Genomic DNA, 24278 nt, shown 5'->3' with positions numbered 1-24278 from the left:
ACGCTTCATTTTTTTTTCTTTTTTTATACTATGGCTTCTTCTGCCGTGTTTGCTTCTTCGTTTTCATTTCCTAATTGTTCTTATCTTGTTTATTAGGGTGATACATGCGAGCAGTTATTAACTGCAATTAACTACTATGAATCTTATATATATAAGCAAATTTACTAACGGCACTTTGTAATTTATATGTTTGTATTTACTAGATGAACTCATCATGGGACCTTTGAATATTCTTAGTTATTTTTAAGCTAGAAGCCTGAAATGTGGAATCAAGATATAAATTGAAAAACGCTATGCCGACTCCAAAAACTTGTTTATCACAATTTATGCGGAATTAATATTATGAAGTAATAAACAATTCAATCACCCAAAATATATAAAGCAATAAAGAGGCAGACACAAAGATTTTGGTGACGAAGAGGAAACCTTTTAGAAACCGATCTAAAAGTAAAACCTCTCCGGGGCAGCCAAACCCAGGAAATCACTATCAAAAGATTATCTAGAGATTACAGACACTAGGAACACTTACAACCCTTTGCAAGACCTTGGCTCTGTAAGATCGACAAGCCTACAACTCGTCTCCTTGCTCACAATCTTCTTCAACGTGATTCTCTTTTACCGGACCCTTCCGATAGACTTCTCAACCGTAGATTTATCAAAGGAATAACTAAAACTCTAAGAGATTCAATTTAACGCTCACCACATATGATCTCTCTTAGCACAGCCTCCGACGAACTCTCTGGGGGTTAAAATTCGTACTTCTATCTTCTATAATAATGTATATATACCCCCGACAAAACCCTAGACTTAAACCACTTAAAATCACGTTTTTGGGCCTCAAACTTACGGGGTGTCCGGACATGTTAATGGGCTGTCCGGACACGGCTTTACGGAGCAAAATTTGAGTTTCTGGAAATGAGGTCCGGACCCGGGGAAGGCATGTCCGGACATGAGTGAAACAACATTCTGGAAATGCTGTCCAGTCTTGATCAACAGCCCCGATCGATGGGCGTTTGTGGTCCGATTGAGCTGAAATTTTGCAGGGACGTTCATAACACATGAATCTACATTATGAACGGTGGAGATTGGATTCTGAGCATTCTATATCAGTGTTTGAGCTCGTGAACAGTAGCCTCTGCATTTTGAAACTGAATTAAGCCAACACAAGAACTAACAAACTCCCCCTTTGGCAATTCAGTGACAAAACCAAAATGCCGAGCCAATCCCATCATCTCCCCATATTTACTCCCCCTTTTTGTCACAGAATGACAAAAGGTCTTCATATTTCCTGAAACACTTCACAAAATATATTAAGGCATATGTGGAACAGGAATACAGAAATAAAACTCATGATCACAAAAAAATGACGTAGAATGCAAGATCATGAACACACATCACCAAAAACTCCCCCTCAACATATGACTCAATAATCAACAAGAAGCTAAAAAATGCGAAACATGTTTCTCCCCCTCAAAAGTCAAATGAACACAAATGATAACACATTAATGACTCATGTATTGCACAATGAATATCCCAAACATGCTCCAAATATGCAAAACATACATGATACTAGAAATTGCTAGAAACTCATATTGCTTAACCCAAGCCAAGAAAATGTTTCATTCAACCTATGCTTGTGTGGTGTGTGGGTAAGCCATCCAAAGAGAAAAAAATTTCAATTTACAAAATGAGGAGAAAGTTTCACCACCATGAGGTTTTGACAAGTATATCAAATCAAAAGTCAAACCTTATCATACTAGGGCCTAGCCACTCTCATCCTATACAATTCTCTTTGTAAAATATTTTGCACAAGTTTGACACAGTGAAATAAATTCCTTTTGGAATATGATCTTTTGATTTTATTTGTTTCACTATTTTGTTTATTTTTCTCTTTGAGAAAGTGTCATTAAACTTTTGGTGCTTATCACAACAGAGAAAGCAGGAATTTTTAAGCCCTAGGTTCAACTCGCATATGGTCAATTTGAAAAATATGACTAGTCAAAAACCTCATATGGTTACCTAACAGACCTCACAAATAAAGTGAAACAAAACCTCAATTTAAGCTTAAATGTGCACAAAAGATAAAGCATAGGCAAAATGTACCACATAAGTTTAGGCTTTAGGTAACCACAAAAACAAGTCCATTGACACAAATTTTCATCTCATGCATATTAAGAACATTCCAAGATGTAAGGAATTAAATCCATAAAAAGCAACATGAGAAATTAATGGACTATCTAGGTGCATAAGACAAAAGAAAGAAAAGGAAACAATCAAAGTAACATATTTTTGTCTTTTTGAAATTTTTCACAAAAGAAATGCACACAAAAGAAAAACAAATGCAAAACAAAGAAAAATGCAATGCAAAACAAGACAACATGCTTGAATTGAGATTACAACAGGAAAAACATGAATGTCCTTTAGCATTAAACTTTCATCACATCTTATAGGCCCCACTACAAAATAATGATTTGGTTTAATAACTACTTCTAGGTCTTCACAAGACATTACACATTCCTGAACATTTGATTAGCAAGTAGACAAAAATCTTGGTGGTCCGCACACAACATCTCATCTATAAGCTTTTCAAAGATCATGATATATGAATTTCTTGAAAAATCCTTTATGAATATGCCTCAAAACATGAATCTCAAAACAATCATGTATATACTCTTCATACAGAAAGTGTAACAACAAAAACAATGCAGTGCATAAACAATAAAGCAAAAAAAAAAAAAAATGCAATGAAAAAAAACAACATGCTCTAGGATATTACAAAATAAGCAAAACAATCAATCCTAGGCATGTTATTGACTCACCTAACTTTAGGTGAGATCACTACCACTCCCCCTCAATGGGTGAATGGTATCATTCTTCCTAACCCACACTTGAGAAATCTTAGGTCTAGACTTATGACTTTGCTCAAACTTATCTAGCCTAGATAACACTTCTCTAATCATTATGACCAAACCTTCACTTTCTTTCCTAGAATAGGAATTTTCACTTTTATGCTTATGGGATTTCAAATCAAAACACTTTGGTCGAATATGACCAACCTTTCCACAATGATGACAAGTGGGCACAAACCTTTTAAAAGGTAATTTTCTATGAGGATGCATGACTCTAAGCTTAGGGTAAGATGCATGATGCTTAACATAAATTTTCTTACCTTTCTTACCATGGAGAGTCGGAACAGCTGCATGATTTTCTTTCTTTGGAGCAGCTTTGAATTTCCAACAGTTTGGTCTAATGTGACCAACAATCCCACAATGATGGCATGTAGAAAAAAACTTACCTTGAGTTTGTTTAACTGAAGGAGTCTTAGAAAAATTAGCCTTGGTTTCTTTAACATTCACAGGCTCAACATTCAAGGACTCATTAGAAACATGTGAAGTAGATGCACCAACATTATCAACAATCATACTAGGCTTGTTAGGAACAAGTTCTTTAGTACAAAGAAAACTTTTCAAATTATCATTAGAGAAATTTCGTGAGAGTTCCTTAGAAACATTCAATTCATTCTTAAGTGATAAAGACTTTTCAACAAGCACAGAAATCTCAGATTTCAAAGAATCAATCAAGATATGTGATTTAGACAAATCATTCGCCAAAGATTCTTTATCAGATTTCAAAGAATCAATTAGGACATGTGATTCAGACAATTCATTAACAATAGATTCATTCACATGTTTAAGATCTTGAAAATCCCCCAAACAATTTGTGTATTGATGTCTCAAAAGAGTGAATTTTTCCAACAAATTGTTGAAGGAATTTATAAGATCATATTCCCCTTAAGAAGTATTCATAGCAAACAGGAGTCAACAGATCTCACTCAAGAATTTAATCCAAACAGAGTGAACCTGCTCTGATACCAATTGAAAAACGCTATGCCGACTCCAAAAACTTGTTTATCACAATTTATGCGGAATTAATATTATGAAGTAATAAACAATTCAATCACCCAAAATATATAAAGCAATAAAGAGGCAGACACAAAGATTTTGGTGACGAAGAGGAAACCTTTTAGAAACCGATCTAAAAGTAAAACCTCTCCGGGGCAGCCAAACCCAGGAAATTACTATCAAAAGATTATCTAGAGATTACAGACACTAGGAACACTTACAACCCTTTGCAAGACCTTGGCTCTGTAAGATCGACAAGCCTACAACTCGTCTCCTTGCTCACAATCTTCTTCAACGTGATTCTCTTTTACCGGACCCTTCCGATAGACTTCTCAACCGTAGATTTATCAAAGGAATAACTAAAACTCTAAGAGATTCAATTTAACGCTCACCACATATGATCTCTCTTAGCACAGCCTCCGACGAACTCTCTGGGGGTTAAAATTCGTACTTCTATCTTCTATAATAATGTATATATACCCCCGACAAAACCCTAGACTTAAACCACTTAAAATCACGTTTTTGGGCCTCAAACTTACGGGGTGTCCGGACATGTTAATGGGCTGTCCGGACACGGCTTTACGGAGCAAAATTTGAGTTTCTGGAAATGAGGTCCGGACCCGGGGAAGGCATGTCCGGACATGGGTGAAACAACATTCTGGAAATGCTGTCCAGTCTTGATCAACAGCCCTGATCGATGGGCGTTTGTGGTCCGATTGAGCTGAAATTTTGCAGGGACGTTCATAACACATGAATCTACATTATGAACGGTGGAGATTGGATTCTGAGCATTCCATATCAGTGTTTGAGCTCGTGAACAGTAACCTCTGCATTTTGGAACTGAATTAAGCCAACACAAGAACTAACAAAAATTTTATCTTGAAAACGTATGGTGTGACTGTGAAAACATAAGGTGTGATTGTTAGTAACTGCCCTCGGATTTTAGTACTGAGGAGTGCCATTCAAACCACCAGCAAATGAGCTTGCAACTGAAGCTTCAACCATTCAAACCACCAATGAACATATATCAAACCGAGCTTTACATAAATAATGAATTGCCTTTTTGAACAACGAATTAGCCAACCCTAAAACTACATGAATGACGTAATACCTTTTCAAATTGGAACAGGGACAACAAGATCACAAAGCAAATTAAATGATGGAAAACTCAAACAATTTCCAAAGACTCGTACAAAGAACCATAGGGAAAGTCAAGAGGTGATTTGGTAAAGGGTTCTCATAATATAGCCCTGAGATCTTTCAACACCTATAACCACCAAGTGGTTTTTTCAAAGAACAGATGCTAGTTATCGGCCTTGAACCATTGTAACAGTAACATTGTTAATAGAGCATTTACTTGGGTTCTTTTGTGAGGAGCTAGCATATGGGTTAATCTGCCTTTCGGTGAATGCAGGTTGCTTTGGAAGAGGCAGATCAATGATCTCACTTTTAAGCATGGAAATAACAATGGATACACTTGGCCTATCATTTGCAAAATCTTGCACACACAACAGCCCAACATGTATGCATCTCAAAATTTCCATTTCAAAGCATGGTTCACGTATTATTGGGTCAGTTAATGCCACAATGTTGTCTGCATTCCACATTTTCCATGCCTGAAAACATGATAGAAATTCTTAGCATCAACACTAAAACTCATAGGAAACATGCAATTGAAGTTCTTAAAAAATGAAGCAATGATAGAAGGAAGGCTTACAAATCCTAGAAGGCTCATGGCCTGCTCATCATCATAAAAGCTAGAATTTCTTCTTCCACTAATTATCTCGAGTAACAACACTCCAAAGCTGAAGACATCCGATTTCTCATAAAATTGCCCTTTCATTGCATATTCAGGGGACATGTATCCACTGAATTGTAACAATAAAACACATACAAATCTTGTTACATGAAATATTAGTGTAATTATATTTGTGAATTTGGCCAAACATAGGTACTTACTATGTTCCAACGACCCTTGTAGTATTGGCCTGATCTTCATTGCCCCCAAAAATCCTAGCCATACCAAAATCTGATATTTTTGGATTTAGCTCTTCATCCAACAAGATATTACTTACTTTTAAATTTCTGTGAATAATCCTTAATCTAGAATCTCTATGAAGGTATAGCAGACCTCGACTAATTTCCTCGATAATTTTGAAGCGTCTTCTCCAATCTAGTAGTTTTGGTTTGATTGTATCTAAGGAAATTATTCAAACCAAATAAGAAAAAGAAAGTGCAATCAGATTAAACTTGTAAGGTGAACTTCGGTCATGTTTGTAAGCAAAGTAAATTTGGTGAAGTCACGTAAGAAAAGTAAGCATTTACACGCTAAGATACCACAACCAAGAATATCATTCCATTTTTGTCTCTGCATGTAGATAATTTTAGATTGTAATATTGGAAGATCCCAACAAAGGCCATAAGAATGAACTAACCAACCAAAGAGAAATGCGTCCAAACTTTTGTTTGGCATGTATTCATAAACCAACATCTTTTCTTCCCCTTCAATACAACAGCCAAGGAGTCTAACAAGATTCCGATGTTGGAGTTTAGCTATTACTACCACCTCATTCATAAATTCTTCTAACCCTTGTCCAGAGGCTTTTGAAAGTCTTTTTACTGCAATTTCTTGTCCGCCTGACAATTTTCCCTGTAAACAAATAACAACTTGACTATATATTCAAATTGTTAGGCAATAACCCTCTACAAGATTAACCATTACCTTGTATACAGGACCAAATCCACCCTGCCCGAGCTTATTTGATTGATGGAAGCTGTTTGTTGAACTTGCCAACTCCTGAAGATTGAATATTGGCAGCTCTTCGAGTTTAGCCTGGTTCACATTGTCTCCATGGTTGTCTTCACTCTTGTTCAACAATAACATCTCCTCCTCTTCACGGTGATTATAAATCTTAGTCCACTGAGCTAATAGGAATGTGCATACAAAGAAGAGAGAAGAAAAGAGAGAGGATGAGGAGGGTCCTTCCTGCCACAAAGAGGAAGGTGCATATTACCTTTTTGTTTAGCCATCCAACGCCACAATAAGTAAATGCAAATGCCAGTGAATATTACTCCTATGATCACTGTGACTGTTACAATTACTTTCACATTTCTCTCTTTATCTGAAAACAAGAGAAAACATCAAACTAATTCATCCATAATAGGCTAGAGAATATGTAACTTTTTTTTTTTTTTGTAAAACAAAATTATCAATTTTTGTAAAAACAGAACAACAAAGACTTCCTAAGCAATTGGCAAGTTGGGGGTGACTTGGGTTTGTTTGAAATACAATTTTGAAACATAAATTAGCCAAACAACTGCACCATCAGTGGTTGATTTGAAGCATTAGATAAACTTTGACCGAAAACCAAAACAACTCACCAAGTTCTGAATAGGCCACACGAACGTAAAGATCAACTCCGCCACTCGAGAATTTCTGTAGGTCAATTAAGCTTCTTGTCCATGGCATACAACCAGTGCCAGCATCAAATGCGTAAGCAATACAAGAACAATTCTCCAAGCTTTGGTTTCTACAATTTTCTTCACGAGCAGATGACCAATCTGCCAAGTCTGGCACTTTCATCATCGTCAGTTTCAAAAATCCATCTTTTTTGCCCCCATCACTGCCATTGTTCACCCTCTCACACTGCAAGGGTGTCCTCCTCACACATCCACTAGTCCAATTTCCTCTGTTCCATTCTTCTGTGTTTTTTGGCTCAAATCCCCGTAAACAGCTGCAAATTGGTGAATTATGTGAATTACAGCTTCCAAATGCCCCACACTTGCCATAAACATCGCACTCTGTCTTATAAGATGACCACGTGACCTCCCAACCTTCCCCACTGTTGTTGGAATATGCTTCAAGTAGATTTCCTTGCTCATTCAAGACATAAGTATATGGGGAAGAGTCGTTCGAAGAGCTAAAAGATAAATAGATTGTCCCTTCTTTATCGTCTACAAGACTAAATCCATCATGAAATACAGAATACATGTTTTGTAATCCGATAAAGACTAGGCTGTTCCATGGACCACTCCGCCAATATGGTCTACTGCCATTCCAAATAAACAATTCCGGAAGATTACGAGCATCAATACCGGCAGAGAAGTTTCCAATGGATGGATCAGATGGGCTTGTCCATGATGTCAGCTGCACTTTCTTACCCGTTCTAAGATCCGTACTAATTTTCATCTTTTCGATGAATGTATTAGAAGGATGTTGGAAACTCTCCCATAAGAATGTCCCTGTAGTGTTTCCTTGCAAGACAAGATTTCCAGAATCTAAAAGCTGAGCACTTGAATTGACGACAGAATTTGTTAAATTTGAGGACCAAAGAATCTTCTTTTGCCCATCTAACACTACCAGATTCCCATCTTCGGATTTGGTAAGAACTCCAGAGGAATTCTTAAGGGGATTGTTTCTGTTAGCAACCCATACGACAGTGAACACAGAAATTTCAGCATACCATATCCCAACATACCGATCGGTAGAATTTGGAGGGCTGAAAAATCCCAGTTTGAAGTCACCCCCATTGGAGATGATGGTTTCAGAGTCGTTGATGAATTTAGCTGCTGTGATGGTGTCTGTTGCAGAGCCAAACTGTAAACAAAAGCAAGATAGCAAGACAAGAAGGGCAGACAAGTTGGTGTTTCGAACAAGTTCCATAGATTCAACGCTTCTTGTTTGTGAGAATACAGATTTTGAATGGCAGGAGCGAGGAGCATTATTGATTCCTTGCTTCTCGTCCTCAATACTTTTTCTTCGACAGATATTTCTATCAAGCGCGTTTTTTTGTCAATGCTTTAGACTTTCTATCAAGCTGCCCTTTTGGACTTCGGTTTGAAATATTTGGACGCTTGCTTCAATTGTACACTTCACCATGACTGTGGTTCAAGTTCGAAAAGATCATCCACAAGATCGGCAACACATTTCAAGTTGAAAATATATGACAATGTTATCTTTTATTGGTCATTTAAATTGTAAAGATCATATTAGGAATTAGTGGGTTATAATATAAATTAAATAATTTATTATTTTATATCCACTTAAGTTTGTAAAATAAGTGATGATGAGCACTCTTCTAAGCTCATCCCTCAATTTTTATTTTTATTTTTATTTAAAAAAAAAAAAAAAAAAAAAAAAAAAATCTGGATCCTATGGCTTCTTTTGCAGTGTTCGCTTCGTTTTCTTCTCCTAATGGTTCTTATCTTGTTTATCAGGGTAGCTGATACATGTGGGCATTTATTTATTAATCGCAAGCAACTAACTAACCGTGTTTTGTAATTTGTATATTCGTATTTTCAAGATGAACTCATGGGATGTTTGTAACTTTTTTTTTTTTTTTTTTTTGGGAAAAAATACACTTTGCCCCCTGAACTATCCATTCATTTGCACTTTTAAACCCAATATTTAAAAAGTGACACTTTACCCCTTCAAAGTATTTGGCATTGACACTTGACCCCATGAAGTAACTAAGTTTTGGGGGGTAATGTGTCAATTTAGGGGGTAAAGTGTCAATTTAAAAATATTTTGAGGATAAAGTGTCACTTTTTAAACATTAGAGTTAAAAGTGTCAATTCAAATACTTTGAGGAGTAAAGTGTCACTTTTTAAACATTGGAGTTAAAAGTGCAAATGGGTGGATAGTTAAGGGGGTGAAGTGTATTTTCCCTTTTTTTTTTTTTTTTTTTGGTAATTACCTTTTGCCCCCATGAACTACAACGCCTTGGCACTTTCCCTCCATGAACTACTAATTATAACACCTGATTCCATCAAACTACCATCTTATGACAAATAGCCCCATTCCGTCAGTCAAAGGGGTTAACATTAATGGTTAACGATCATGTGCAAGTCATATACTATTTTAATTTTTTTTTTTCTTCCACTTTTTCCCTCATTTTAAATTGTTTTCATGTGTTGGATTAGGGTTTAGGAGGGTATAAGCGTCATTTTCTCGGTCTGAAGTGAGGGTGGACGAAAAAAAATTTAAAATGACACATGACTTGCACATGACCGTTGACCGTCAATTTTAACCCCTTTGACTAACGGAATGGGGCTATTTGTCATAAGATGATAGTTTGATGGGATCAGTTGTCATAATTGGTAGTTTATGGGAAAAAAGTGCCAAGGCGCTGTAATTCACGGGATGCAAAAGGTACATTTTAAATTGAATTTGGAAAAATACAAAGTATGATGGTTTTTTGGTTTTCAATGTTGTTCAGTGAGTTTTTTTTTAAAAAAAAATGTTATTTTATTTTATTATGCATAATGCACATTGTTTACGTGCTTAATTGGTGGGTGGCATTGCCTTTCAAAGTTTCATTGGAACCGGGAAAATTATAGAAAAAAGACAGTTCTTATATATCTATTACATCAGTATTTTTTTTATTTTCTGCTTTTATCTTTATTTTCGTAGTTATGTTCTGTTTCCATTTTTGTTTTCTATATGTAATATTGCACATTGTTTACGTGCTTAATTGATCAACACCATTGGCTTTAAGGGTTTAACAATAGATTATGAATTTTTTCTTCTTATAAAATTTTATGGGGTTTTATTGAATTTGTTTTTGGGTAGCTTATTAGTTAATATGATAGATATGTTGTGTGATAATATGTTCTTCTGATTGTTAGGAATATTTACAAGACTCATTTAGTTACTTATAAGATTGTTAAAATTGGAAGTTTTTTTTTTTTTTTTTTTTTTTTTTATTGGGTATAGTTTTTTGTTTAAATTCAAAAAAGGTAGGCAATGGGTATTTGTTAAAGAATCTTCTTGACCTATTTTGTGGAATTGGCCTTCTGCTATGGATGTCTGGGGAGTGTGTGGGAGGAAATTTCAAAAAAGCTCTTGTAGTGAATCTGATTATTTGCAAATTGTGGAGAATATGTCATCCAAATGTTCTACGGAAGAGTTTGAGTTATTTGTGGTAATATCACTGATTAGAATATGGTTTCCCCGGAATACCATAGTTCATTTTGGGGGGGAGTTGGAATTCCAAGATCCCAATTTAGTAGTGAAGGGGGCTATGGATATAGTCCTTCGATGAATACAAGATGGCGATGGCGATGGCGGAGAGGAATTAGCCAAAAATGACTAGAGGGATAGAACACTTCAGATGGCCGGAAGCACTACCAATTGATGTTTGCAAAGTTAATTGAGATGCGGCTATTGATAAAGTTAATGCGCGTATGGGTTTGTAGTGGGAGACATGCAAAAATTCTGGCGGGGAGAACCAATTTTAGCCGAAGTATTGGGAGTGTTATATGTTGCAAAGTTTTGCAGAGACCTGGGTCTTAGACGCATTGTTCTAGAGGGTAATATGTTTCAAATAGTTAATGTTGTCAAATCAAGCAGGAGAAATTGGAGCAGATATAGACAACTAGTGCTTAAAATGGTGTCTAATTGGCAAATAGTTCATTTCAAGAGGGAGGTAAATTTGACTGCTCATGGTTTGTTAAAGCAGCAGTTAAACACGTCATAGATTAAGTTTGGATGAAAGACATTCCTCCATATATTTCTGATATTATTTCGTTAGAGCAAATTACTCTAGTTTTATGAGATGAATAATATAAAGTTGTATTCAAAAAAACTTTGTCTTGAATGGTTATTATATAGCAATAAAATTATAGTTTCAAAGTAATGGGATGTTATTAGTATAAGCATTTTAATTATTTTCTAGCATTTGTTTGTGTTTTTGGGTTCTCAATATTCCTGCAACATTTTTTTTTTCTTTCTTTAAATAATTAGAACTACCAACATTCTTTTGTTTACCGAATGAGTAAGCTAAGTTGAATAAGGTATCAACATTCTTTGTTTTTAGTACGAGGTGTAACAATTTTTTTAGCTTTTGTTGTTCTTCATTGAGTTTTTATTTTTCCGTATGTAATGCATATTGTTTATATGCTAAATTGGTTGACAACTTTAATTTAGGATTTTATAATGGATTATGATTTTTGAAATGAGAATTTTTTATGGGGTTTTATCAAATTTGTTTTTCAGTAGCTTATTAATTAATATGAGAAATAGGCTCTATGTGATAATATTTTATTTAGATTGTTAGGAATATATGCAAGACTCATTTTAATAATTTTTTTTCCTTTATAGTTTTCATTCGTTTTATACCATATTTATGGAAACAAATATTAATTAATACGTTCCAATTTATAAAGATTAAACTTTATGAATTTCTAAATTTATTTGATACGTGGATTTATGCTGTTGAGTAAAGAAAAATGGTTCAAAATGATCTTATGAATATTTTTCATTTTTGATAGTCAATTAGTTAATTGAGTGAGGGGAAAGAAATTGGTTATTGATAATCTTTTAAAGAATTTTTAATTAAATTATAATAAAAAAATACCCGTCAATTAGTTAATTGAGTGAGGGAAAAAAAATTTTGGTTATTGATAATCTTTTAAAGACTCTTTGATTAAATTATCAAAAATAAATAAATAAAAACTACACATAGAGCAGGTTATAGGCTAGTACAAATAACCCTAGAGAAAGGCTAGACTGCTAGTGATGATTTGGTAAAGGCCTCCCCTTCCAGAGGCAATATAACCTTACGAGGGTAAGTCAAAAATTCTATTTGACAACTTGCTTGTACATAAATTCGACTCAATTTCAGTTCGATAAATAAAAGAGTCAATTGTAAACACAAAATTAAGTTTGATTATTATTATTTTTTTTTTATAAGTTAGTTTGATTATTAAACAAGCTATACTTGTATTACTTTTTTATTATTTTTTATGGTATTATTCTAATTTCATAATTAGAACATTTTAAACTCCAGTTCACTGAAAAAGCGTCAACTAATTATCTAGCTCGAGCTTGACTCGTGGTTGAAATAAAATTAAATCAACAAAGCTCAACCTTCAATACTTAACTCCATTACAACCCATGTACAAGCTTTAACACTACGAAAATATTTAACACTTTCCTTCTTTCTTTCTTTCTTTCTTTTTTCCCAGGGCAAATACAAACAGAAGAAAGCAAACAGTAAAACAAAGTAACACAAGAAACAAAGAAAGGAACAAAGAAGAAACAGCAGGGAAAGAGAAAAAAAAAAAAAAAAAAAAAAAAAAAAAGGGAAAAGGAGGAAGGGGGGATTTAGCACTGTACTTGCAAGATTCAAATGGGAAATATAAATAAATAATATTTTGTCAACGAAGCCTTGATTGAATTGTATATAATATGCACAAATTCTGAATTGACTTGGCCTCTCTGACCAGAAAATGTGTACTGCAAGGTTCTCCCATTAGGTGGATAACATGGGTTGGGAGTTTTCTAGGAAAGTGGCTATTTCAATTCCAAGACAAAAGGGATATCGGATCCAAATCCAAAAGGAACCCATCTCTTCTCTTCTAATCTTGCATCATTTCATGCTCAAACTTTCATGTATTTTGGTTGTATCTTCTTGTTTCTTGGAGAAGGGTACTTTCCTTATGGCCGTTTTTTTTGTTTCTGTTTTTTCCTGGGAACTTTCCATATTGCCTTAACTTATTCACATTAATAAAAGCACACGCTCTCCTAAATCACCCAACCAGTCAAATACCATCCTGCTTTTGGAAGGGGCCAAATACATACTACAATTTACAACTTAGAGATAATTTTCATTTTTTCAAAAAAAAAAAAAAAAAAAAAAAAAAAAAAAAAAAACCAAATTATATAATATATATATTCATATCATAATTCTCATTTCCGAAGCACACGTTCTAAGTAATACAATAATAAACGACGTGGTGGGGGTAGGATTTTTTTTTTTTTTTCTTTTGATATGTTCACACAAGAAAAGGAAAATGAGGAATTCTAACTAGTGGTCATCGCTTCATGAGGCGTGGTCCACAGCCGATTGAGCTACTCCTTAAAGAAGAAGGTAGGATTATTAATGTCACCGACTATGAAAGTTGAACAAATATTTTCTTATAAACTTAATAGACTGGATTTTAATTCTCAGAATTAATTTAGAGTGAATTATGCGGAGTTAAATTTTGGCGAAAAATTTAATACTCTTTTTGATTGTGGACCTTATGGAAGTGGGCCCATAGAGCTTTGAATGAAAATAAGGGTAAATGGTCCATGACAAGACGGTGGCTATAATACCTCCCGAGTCCCGAGTCCTGACCACCAAGGCCATCTTCACCGAAGCATCGCGCTGCACTCCCCGCCAATATCCAATGCCATAAAGCTGTAAATGGAAAGAAAGCATTTTTACTCAGTTTTGTGATTTTAATCAAATGTCTTGGGTTTCCCTTTTGTCTGCAATATGTTTATAGATGTGGACATGCCTTGATTTCAAACCCCTTGGCTTTATCTCCAAATAAATAGGACAGAAATTTCCATTTTTTAACATACGCAAAAGTTTTGAAAATCCGTCTCTAAAAGTGATCTACATCGTTTAACTTTAATTACATATTTAAAGTAGTAAATCACCATTTATTCTAAAAGTTTATGCCACTTATATGTAGAAATAAATTTAGAGACAGTTTAAAATTGCGTTAGTAAACTTAAAAGTACTTTTAATACTTAAAAAGTTGTGTTAAACAAAAAGCTGATATTTCAAAAGCACTTATTTAACTTTTTTCTTTAAAAATGATCACAACGCACTTTTGAAAAAAGTTTTAAAATGAAGATTTTTTTCTTCTAAAAAGCTATTTTTGACATTAAAAATTCTATTTTCCAACGCAACTCTAAACGTGTTCTTAATTATTTAATCAATGCTTTAACATAAAAAACACATATCGTTTTTAAAGACGAATTTAAAATAAAATTTGTAAGAAATTCCTTTTCCGACTAATTATTAGTGTATTCTTTATTGTTAAAAGCTATTTGGTTGTTTAAATTGATGGGTAAAGTTATATTTCATATTCATTTATCATATCCCATGATGATGTCATATTTGTACTCACTCTTGGTGTTGAACATTGATATTACGTGTCAAAAGCCCAACTGATGGTTGATTGAGTGTACACATTTCCCGGTGAGTCAAAAATGTTTATCCAAAATTAGCTATGGATATTAATTCTTCGTAAAGGATGGAAGATTATTTTGTAAATTATTGCCGTGCTAGCTGTAGATGGGATTTTTGATAGGAAAATGCTTCACACGACCAATGGTACCTTCCCATGCAACTTCGTGGAAGGAGAACTCTCCAAAGAAATGAAACGGCCACGAATAAACCTTGTTCACGAAACAAAAATCTCTCTGATCTGTACCTTTGTTGTCATCCCCACCAACGTCCTTCCTCCAACGCTTCCTTTGAATTTCCTCCATTTTAGTTTCTTCTAGACCTTTTCTTCCCTGTCCTCGTATATATACCTGAGTCCTGCCCAACCACCTAAGTCACCACCCAACGTTGTAACCAAACATAAACATATTGTTTTACGACGTAAGTACGTGGCTCTAGCTGATATTCATGGCGTCACGGAATGGCATTGTGTTTGAAGATTTCTTTCCGGCGATGGTGGAGAAGCTGGGTACGGAGGGGTTTATGAAGGAGCTGTGCAATGGGTTTCAGCTGCTGGTGGATGAGGAGAAGGGTGTGATCACGTTCGAGAGCTTGAAGAGAAACTCGGCTTTGCTTGGGTTGCAAGGGATGAGCGATGAGGAGTTAATGTGTATGCTTAGAGAAGGAGATTTGGATGGGGATGGGGCTTTGAATGAGATGGAGTTTTGCACTCTCATGTTTCGGTTGAGCCCTGGATTGATGGAAACTTCTAGAGATTTGTTGGAGGAGGCCATTGTTAGTGAATTTTAATTAGGTGCCTTTAATTTCTTTATTTAATTTAATTCCAACCCCCCCACAACCCCCCCCCCCCCCCCCCCCCCCCCCCAAAAAAAAAAAAAGGGTATCCTGTTCTTGCTCCAGGGCATCTTCTCTTTTTCTTACTTGAGTTCTTGTCGGATTGGATTCTGTGTTGTTGAGGAAGCTATTTGTTAGTGAAATGTAGGCCCATTGTAGTCTCTCTGTGTTCTTGATCTAATGCATCTTCTCTATTTTGATATCTATTCTATTCTATTTATCACTCGATTGAATTGTTTTTAAAATTTTTAAATGACGTGACACACAAGAAAATAAAATCCGAATATTACTCCATTTTCAAGTGACAATTGATTATATTTTACTTCAATTATTATATTTGCTTGATCGAAATTTCATAAAATAAAAAGAAGATGCACATGCATGCACCAAAAGAGAGAGGGGTTTGGTGCAATGAAGTGCTTTCTGAATTTGTTCTGGTCCTTCCGAGAAAGAGTTTCTCGTATATATACAGAGGTTTACACAAACGATATGTTGTCGTTGTCGGGTCCAAAAAAAAGTTGGGTTTCGCTAAAACTCATTTTAAACAATTATGGGCTCTCTATTTAGTCCAAAATGTTGATGGGCTACGCAATGTTTTAAAAGCAGGCAATGTTGGCCGGGCAAGTTTAACCCCCAGTAACCAAATTTAATGGGCCTGCTTGAGATAGCCTGGGCTCATCTCGACATGCTCATTCAAGTGTACGAGGGATACCAACCAAGAAAATGAATAATGTTATTTAGAGCCCGTTAGGGATTGTGTTTAAGAAATAGAATTTTAAAATCAAAAATAGCTTTTGGGCAAAAGTTTTATTTTTAAGTTTTTGCCAAAAGTATGTTTTGGTCATTTTTTGGCTTTTTTGACTCTTAAAAGCGCTTTTAATTTTTTTTTATCAAATGAGTATTTTTTTTTCTTTAAACGAATTTTTTGAGTGTTAAAAGCTTCTAATTTTTTTTTTATCAAATGAGTATTTTTTTTCTTTAAACGAATTTTTTGAGTGTTAAAAGTACTTTTAGACCTTTTAAATGCAATCTCAAACACGCCTTTAGTAAACTATTATACAATTGTCATAAAACTTAATGATGTAGCAGTGAAAATTAACAATTTAATCAACACTAGTTAAAAAAAAAAAAAAAAAAAAAAAAAAAAAATTCTCGATTTTCATTGTCACATCATCCCAGTTACATGACAATCAGTCTTATTCCAATTGTATGTGTATAATAGTAAAAATCAATCCTTAATTTTTCACAAATACTGATCTAATAAGTAATAACTGCTTTTTATAGCCATATATAGAATTGTATGACAATCATACCATGATTTATCAAAATAGCATTACTTAATTTCATGTAATGTTTTAACAATTGTAAGAGATTTCCTATCCCGACACGCGAATGCAAGGGGTCTCGATCAAACTTCTACACCGTAGCATCAAACAGGCATAGACAATAGCTTATGAGGCTAGCAGGTGCAGTAGGTGAAGTAGGCCTGAAAGATAGGTGGGATTCAATGGCTGCTACTGCTAGTGTTACATCAATCTTAATCTTGTGGAAGAGAAAGGTGGGGATAGTAGCAGAGATTTCAACAACTACCCTCCTGCCGTGTGGCTACCATCAAATGGGATCCAGTTCACCTTCTAAGCTTTTGTGTATACAGAAATGGAAACAACTTCTCTGGTTATTTTCCACTTTGAGAAGCCTAATAAAGTAACCAATCTAACCACCCATATCATAAATGGATATCAAAGCCATAATTGAGACATGATGTTGTTCTAGAAGGCATGGGTTCCTCAACCACAAGATACATGTATGTGTCTCTTATTTAAATCTTTCAATTTATATCTCTCTACCTGAAGCATTGTTTATGATATTATCTGGGCCATAATATCCCTTCCTCTCACCTTTTCTACCATCTCTTAATGTTTGTGCTTTAAAGGGTGTTTTGATTGAAAATGTGACTCACAAATTGAAAGTTAAAGCACATCAATTTTCTAGTGTCATAATATAGAGAGGAGTTCATGGAGCGTAGGAACAGGCACAGGGAATGCAAAGTCGATACAAATTTTATACGAAATTAGTGAATTTAAGATTAAAGGGTCTAATTCATTTTTATTTAATAGGTTGGGTTAAGATTGTCATATATAGTTCTATGTGCATGTTTTGACACATTTCAAACTTGACATGCGACATTTTCAATGGCAAAACTACCTTTAACTTTAGGGGTACTGGTCTCGATTTTTAAAAATTTCAAAAAAAAATTTATGAATTCCTCTATTGTTTATATTTTTATGAGTTGAACCCCTCAGAATTAATTTTTTACCCCAGCTAGTCTTTTTTTTTTTAGTTTTGTCCCCTGTCATCTAAACTCTTATTTTTGCCCCTAGTCTTATTCACATGCCTTGGACACAATTTGAAACTGACATGCAAACATAAATTGACATGCCTAATTTTAATTAAGAAATTGAAAATATCATTATAAGGAACTCAACAGACAACAAAGAATGGTTCCACTAATTAATTCCTTTGTTAATTACCACCTTTTTCAATAATTACTTATATTGTTTTCCATGATAATAAGAAAGTTTTTTCGTTTTTTATTGAACGAATTATCTCTTCATTAATATAATAATCAAATGAGGCAAAATGCTCCGTATAATGCCAAAGATATAATTTGAAGTTTTCACAACTCAAACATTATCTATGACATATACAATAGTTTATCGGACTATTATAAGGCAATATCTATGAGAAGTCACTGTTTCAATCAACTTTAAATCTATAACAAATTTCGGAGAATAATGTCTTTATCGCTTACAAGTCCTTGATTTCTTGACTTTTTTTTATCTTTACTACTAGTGCTTTATCAATCGTAATCTCGCTTGTTGGTTGCCTTTACCATAAAGACAAATAAGAAAGTTTTACTGAGAAGACTATGACATATCATGGGTTTTTATTTTTAAAATTTTTTTTTTCCCACTAATTTGTAACGTCATGCTGTCTGAGTTAATAGTACGCAGCAGTACTGACACACGTACAAGAAGCGAAGCCCACAGGTTCTGAGTCGCGACACCATCCACTAGCTTGAAAATCAAAACATGCCCAGAAGGCTGTCATAGCCGTTTGAATCTCTGCTCATATGATCAACCTCAGCCACAAAATGTCTTTAGGCATTTGAAAGGAACATGTTAATTAATTAAATTGGATTTCTTTTTTTCTTTAAAAGAAAATTACACTTTACCTCAAAGTTTTATGTCATTTTCAATTTAACCTCTAATTATAACCACCCTTTTGGCCATGAGATGACTTGTCCACCAACATCTGGTCAGATTGGGATGGCGTGCCACTCCCAAAAGACCAAATGGGGGTGTGGTTTCGACCACCCTTAAACGGCCGATTGGGGTGGCTCAGTTCATGGGAGGTGGCTGACCACCCTCAAAGGCCCAAATAGAAGTGCTCAAAACCACTCCCAAATGGCCGGATTGGGGTGGTCAAGCCACCCCTATGCCCAATTTTATTTATTTTTATTTTGGTTTTACTTGAGGATATTTTTGAAATTTGTTAAAATATATGAATACAATTTAAAAAATTTAAAACAAAACAATACATGTGCTTGATACATGATCAATTTTCAGTTAAATTAAACGAAAATAGTTAACGGATGGACCATATTGAAAAATTTTAAAACTTTGAAGGGGTGTTTTTTTTTTTTACATGAAATTCAGACACAGGCGATAGAAGTAGGAAGCGTCCTTAAGTAAGCATAGACTTTGGATTAATACTTATTATTAGTATTTTGAAAACAAAATAATAATAATAATAATTTGAAAATAATGTGAGATGCCATAGGAAGATGTCACTGATGGATTACATTTTCTAAGGCAAATTACTCATCTATAATTCTCACAGAAAAGAATATTTTCATTTCTCGTTCTAATTTTAGTGTTAATTTCATGCACCGTAAAGATCGTTTCCAAGTTTTTGATCGCGGCCCAATTTGCACCGAGAAAGTTAATGATTTACCTGACTTGACAGGATTAGACAGTACTATAAAACAACAAAATAAAAACACCAAAACATGCACACTCCATGATCAAATCAGACAACTATGTTTTATCTTAAAAGATCCACTTCCTTTTTTCTTTTTTTTCTTTTTTGAGAGAGAGAGAGAGAGAGAGAGGGGTATGAGTAGTTGTTTTCACCTTATCTAATATTGCAGATAGATTTTGTCCTAAATCCATCCCACCTACTCGGGAGGAAATTTGAGGAAGCCCACAGAATTTAGAGCTCAGTTGGATTCAGACGCGTGTCAAGCTCTTTGGGAAGAGTGTTGAAACTGAGATAAGGCCATGAGGGGCACCGTCTCTTTCTTTAAAAGTGTGTCTACATACAGAGAACAGAGTTACAGAGAAGCAGCTGCATGCACAGCTCACCACAAAATTGCAAGAAACCAAGTAGGTACTGGGTTTGGACCAGCTGGACCCTCTAATTGCAGACGGACCAATATCCATTCAACATTAGGACTAACCAAATGTTGATCAAATTTTAATGTGACAAATTTCATGTGGGTGTTTAAGACACAATGCTGCCCTAGTCGTCTCTTGTGCTCTTCTCATCCAATTTTCTTTTCCATGAAGCTATAGTCACCTTGGACCCCGGATCTTACAAAGAGGATTCTGACTGTGAATGAGAAAGGGTGCGGGTTTTAGATTATAAGTAATTTCAAATTGATTAGTTGTTTTGGAATTCTTATATTAAAAAAATAAGTAGCTTACTCTATGTCCCACATTGCTTTATAAGTGATGTTTAACGAGTTTTGAATTGATTAATTATTTTGATGTAATAAAGTAGACATGACTAGCTTTTTTGCGCCTGAATTTTCCGAAAAACCTTGTTCTTATCTCACAACACACAAGAACAGTCCATAGTCATAGGAATCTACTTGTGTTAACTTCTTAACAATGTCATAAACATTCTTTTAAGGAGTTTTCATAATTTTAAATTAGTACCTGTCCTGTATATTGATTGGTGCATCCATTCTCAGCTCTTTCTACTAAAAAAAACAAAGAAAACAGTGCAGGTTTTAATTTATAAATAGTTGCAAGTTGCTCTGCACCATGTGTTTTTTTTTATTATTATTTAAAATTTCTTTTTTTGTACACCCAGGGGCTTAATAGGAGGAAATAAAGCAGGACAATGGGAACAGGCACAAGGATGTGATTACAGAGGTTTAAGGCTGTGTACCATTTTCTTGGAAGGGGGAAAGATGAAGAAGTGTGAGCTCTGCGACTCTCTGGCAAAGATGTACTGCGAATCGGATCAAGCTAGCCTTTGTTGGGACTGCGATTCTCAGGTTCATGGCGCAAATTTCCTGGTCAGCAAGCATTCAAGAACACTTCTTTGCCATGTTTGTCAGTCTTCGACGCCTTGGAGTGGCTCCGGACCAAAGCTCAGTCCTACTATTTCTGTTTGTGAAAGTTGTGTGAATAGTGGCGATACCCAAAATGAGGCAAATGACCATGGTGATGATTATGATGACGACGACGACGATGATGATGATGATGATGATGGGGGTGGTGGGGAAGATGATCTTGATAGAGAAGACAACATTGAAGATGATGATGATGGTCATGGTCATGGTCATGAGGATCAAGGAGATATTGATGAAGATGATGAAGAAAATCAAGTAGTTCCATGGTCTTCAACTCCGCCTCCATCAGCCTCAAGTTCTTCAACTAGTGAAGAAGGCCTCTCTGATTCAAGAAAAAAGTTTTCATGGAAGCGTGTGCGTGGGAGTACAGAGCATCATTCGCAGGTATGTCTTTCTTCTGTCTTTTGCTCTATAAGATGAACTTTCTCTAAATCTCACTAGCTCCAGTTAAATTCTGAGATTTCTTTCTTCTTTTTTTCTCTTTTTGGGGTTCTTCTGGTACCATTCTATATATACATCTGGATTGGTGTTGTTTATGACATATATGATACATCAATCTCTTAACAGAAGAGCTGTTCAAAAGCACAATAATCCAGGATCCCAAGAACAGGAAAAGAACTGTCTCAAGCAGATTTGGGAATGCTGAAGCCAAGACCAAAGGCTCTGCAGACAATGAAAGCTGGTTTCCAAGAGACTTCATCATGATGGCATATTTAGTACTAAAAGTCTTCATGATTTCTTGATGGCATATTTACTAACCTGTAGAGTATAGCCCTTTAATCTTATTTAAGGTGAATTCCTTTTCCTTTAATTTTTCCATTGAGGAGTTGGGTAAATTTCCTTATTTATTCAATATAGTGATCTCAACTCGGATTGTGTCCTTACAAGTCTTTAGTCATTGATATGGTAAATATCTCTGCTGTACTTTCTTCCCTATAATGTCTGCAGTTTGCTTAGTTTCAGAATTTTGTCACTACGCCAAGAAAAGAAGAAGAAGAAAAAGAAAAATAGGATCGAAATAGTTTCCTTTTCAACCTTGGTTAGGCAGCTCAAATCCTTAAACAGTGTTGTAATGATGGATATGTTGATAAAAAGTAGAAAGTCTAACTCTGGGTTTTTTTTGTTTTTTGCTATGTTGGATTAACTCCTGAATATCTACCATATTTGCGGAGTTCCGGAAAGTTAATTCTACATTGAAAAGATGAATTACTCACATAAAGCAGATGGATTATAAATGTGCTATTGATGTTTAGTCTTGCATTGGTCTCTTACTGGATGAAACTAAGTTTATAAATAAGCTCTAAATGTAACTTGAGTAGTCTTTTTACAATAACAACGCAAATATGACTAACTTTTTAGTAACACGCTAAGGCATTGCATGACGTGAGCCTTGAGGAGAATGTTAGGAATTGAAGCGGGGAGAGATATCATTAGAGACAGAGTGTATTAAGGGGAGGTTTATACTACTAGCTGGGGATAAATTTTTGCTTTCTCTATTATCAAGGCTCTTAAGAAAATACTACCTTTAAATCAAAGGCATTGTATCTCAAACAGATATCTTGGGATTGCAATATTAAACTAGCTTGATACCAATCCTGCCTCTCTTTCAAACCACTAATTAAAGATAATTAAATACTATTATATGCCCCATCAACGCATCAAATTTGGGAGGTCTATACAAGCAGGTTGCAACTTGATTGACAAATAATTTTGTATAAAATAAGATAAGCCATGAGAAGCTTAAGGCAAAGCAGGGTTATAATGGGGTCAAGCTTTGGAACATCTCCACGTGCCCACCATAAACCATAAATTAGTATTTTAATTGCAAGTTGATCAATGGGTCATTAAGAAAGTTGAAATTAATCTATATTATTATGGCTTCATCGAAGAAAGAAGGAATTAAGAAAATATGGGTTTGTGGAGGAAAATTGTTGCTTGCAAGGGGAGACAGCTTTGTGTGGCTGTGGTGTGTTCCTTTGGAAACTTTCCCTGCCATGAAGAGGGAAGAGGAGTGATACTCTGGTTGTATTTGATTGATCTTTGGATTCTATTTCTCAGAACTGTTGTTGGGTAAAAGATCTTCTGTGTATGAAAGGGAATTATTATTCTCCCACGTACATATCCTTTTGTTACTTGAAATGACAGCCACCCACCCCTTGTACATTCTCTTTACGGAAATAAAGATGTCCCATCATATTTGCATTATTACTCCAGTATGATTTAGAAAAGTTTTTAAGGTTTTATTTGTAATGACAAAGGAGAAGAGTTAGTCACATTTTACATTATTATTTTTAAGAGATTGATTTAGTTGTAATTGGAGTTTTAAACAACTTAGTTTCATTTAGTAAGGAAAATTAATGTGAGATTTAGCACTAAATCTACTCAACTCAATGTGGCAATCCAAGGGAAAAATGCAAAATTAGTCCCTGTGGTTCACCCGATTTGTAATTAACTACATGTGGTATTAAAATAAGCTTAAAGGTCTTTGAGATAAGCCAAAAAAATAATTTAGTCCCTACAGTCAAATTTTGTTCACTGATTTAACAAATTCTAAGAGCGTAAAATGTTAGAACCAATAAAATTGTAATACTTGTCTTATTTAAGTCAGTGTCACACTAACATAATTTGTTAAATTAGTGGATGACATTTGACTGTATGTACTAAATTATTTTTTTTGCATATCTTAGGGATCTTTGAGTTCATGCTTTTGATACCACATTGAGCTAATTGTAAATCAGCTAAACCACAATTACTAATTTTGCATTTTTCCCTAATGTGAAACTAACTTTCTAGAATGTGGCATTTTTGCTCCAAAATTTGGTATGAAATAAGGCTAGCAATTCATGTTGTCGGGTTGGGTTGACTCATAGGTCAACTCGAATACGATATATTTAGTTAAATGAGTCAATCCCCTCAATAGTGGTACAATCCATTTAAATAAGAAGATAATACACACGACCCACATAACTCGTTTGATAAACAAGTCATGTCAAATTTGAAGATTCTATAAAAAATTACCAACCGTAAATTAAAACTTAGCAAAATTTTAATGAAGAGAGTTAGTTAGCAATGCAACTCTTTCACAAAAAGGACAAATTAGATGTCGCATCCAACTGTTTGGTGCAGTATTGAGAAGTGGTCATTTGGGAGTTG

At 34.7% G+C, this 24278-nt stretch overlaps 2 protein-coding genes and 1 pseudogene across 9 annotated transcripts; 2 read left to right on the top strand and 1 right to left on the bottom strand.

The window, feature by feature from the left end:
• Positions 1-5209: 5209 nt before the first annotated feature.
• Positions 5210-8665, bottom strand: LOC132170284 (G-type lectin S-receptor-like serine/threonine-protein kinase At1g11330). Of its 7 annotated transcripts, none has more exons than XM_088517642.1 (7): positions 7284-8665; positions 6912-7024; positions 6625-6801; positions 6342-6552; positions 5862-6099; positions 5620-5770; positions 5210-5518 (listed from the first exon to the last, which is right to left on the bottom strand). In XM_088517642.1, the coding sequence occupies exons 1-7, from the start codon at positions 8563-8565 to the stop codon at positions 5210-5212; spliced, it is 2481 nt and encodes an 826-aa protein (XP_088373768.1). In that variant the 5' UTR covers positions 8566-8665. The 7 variants fall into 7 exon arrangements, with proteins under 7 accessions (XP_088373768.1, XP_088373757.1, XP_088373763.1 ...); XM_088517631.1 differs by having other exon boundaries at positions 6625-6761; positions 6896-7024; positions 7284-8628; XM_088517637.1 differs by having other exon boundaries at positions 6625-6749; positions 6896-7024; positions 7284-8628.
• A 6593-nt stretch (positions 8666-15258) lies between these two features.
• LOC132170287 (calcium-binding protein KRP1 pseudogene) lies at positions 15259-15655 on the top strand (annotated as a pseudogene).
• Positions 15656-20163: 4508 nt separating this feature from the next.
• On the top strand, positions 20164-22252 carry LOC132171666 (uncharacterized). Of its 2 annotated transcripts, none has more exons than XM_059583039.2 (3): positions 20164-20390; positions 20861-21509; positions 21693-22252. In XM_059583039.2, exons 2-3 carry the CDS (start codon positions 20961-20963, stop codon positions 21714-21716), a joined length of 573 nt encoding a protein of 190 aa, XP_059439022.2. In that variant the 5' UTR covers positions 20164-20390; positions 20861-20960; the 3' UTR covers positions 21717-22252. The 2 variants fall into 2 exon arrangements, with proteins under 2 accessions (XP_059439022.2, XP_059439023.2); XM_059583040.2 differs by lacking the exon at positions 20164-20390 and adding an exon at positions 20606-20774.
• Positions 22253-24278: the final 2026 nt, after the last annotated feature.

This window comes from Corylus avellana, chromosome 1 (genome assembly GCF_965113065.1).
Source record: "Corylus avellana chromosome 1, dhCorAvel1.hap1.2, whole genome shotgun sequence".
Lineage (NCBI taxonomy): Eukaryota > Viridiplantae > Streptophyta > Magnoliopsida > Fagales > Betulaceae > Corylus > Corylus avellana.
Note: the sequence above shows the minus strand (reverse complement) of the source record. Positions and strands in the feature narration are given on the sequence as shown.

What these genes read in the sequence shown, in the direction of transcription:
- LOC132170284 (XM_088517621.1), bottom strand. Translation starts at nt 8,565, where the DNA reads ATGGAACTTGTTCGAAACACCAACTTGTCTGCCCTTCTTGTCTTGCTA. An exon ending in TGTGGCCTATTCAGAACTTG is followed by an intron (nt 7,025 to 7,283) that starts GTGAGTTGTTTT and finishes TCTTGTTTTCAG; the next exon opens with ATAAAGAGAGAAATGTGAAA. An exon ending in GATTTGGTCCTGTATACAAG is followed by an intron (nt 6,553 to 6,624) that starts GTAATGGTTAAT and finishes ATTTGTTTACAG; the next exon opens with GGAAAATTGTCAGGCGGACA.
- LOC132171666 (XM_059583039.2), top strand. Translation starts at nt 20,961, where the DNA reads ATGAAGAAGTGTGAGCTCTGCGACTCTCTGGCAAAGATGTACTGCGAA. An exon ending in GTACAGAGCATCATTCGCAG is followed by an intron (nt 21,510 to 21,692) that starts GTATGTCTTTCT and finishes ATCTCTTAACAG; the next exon opens with AAGAGCTGTTCAAAAGCACA.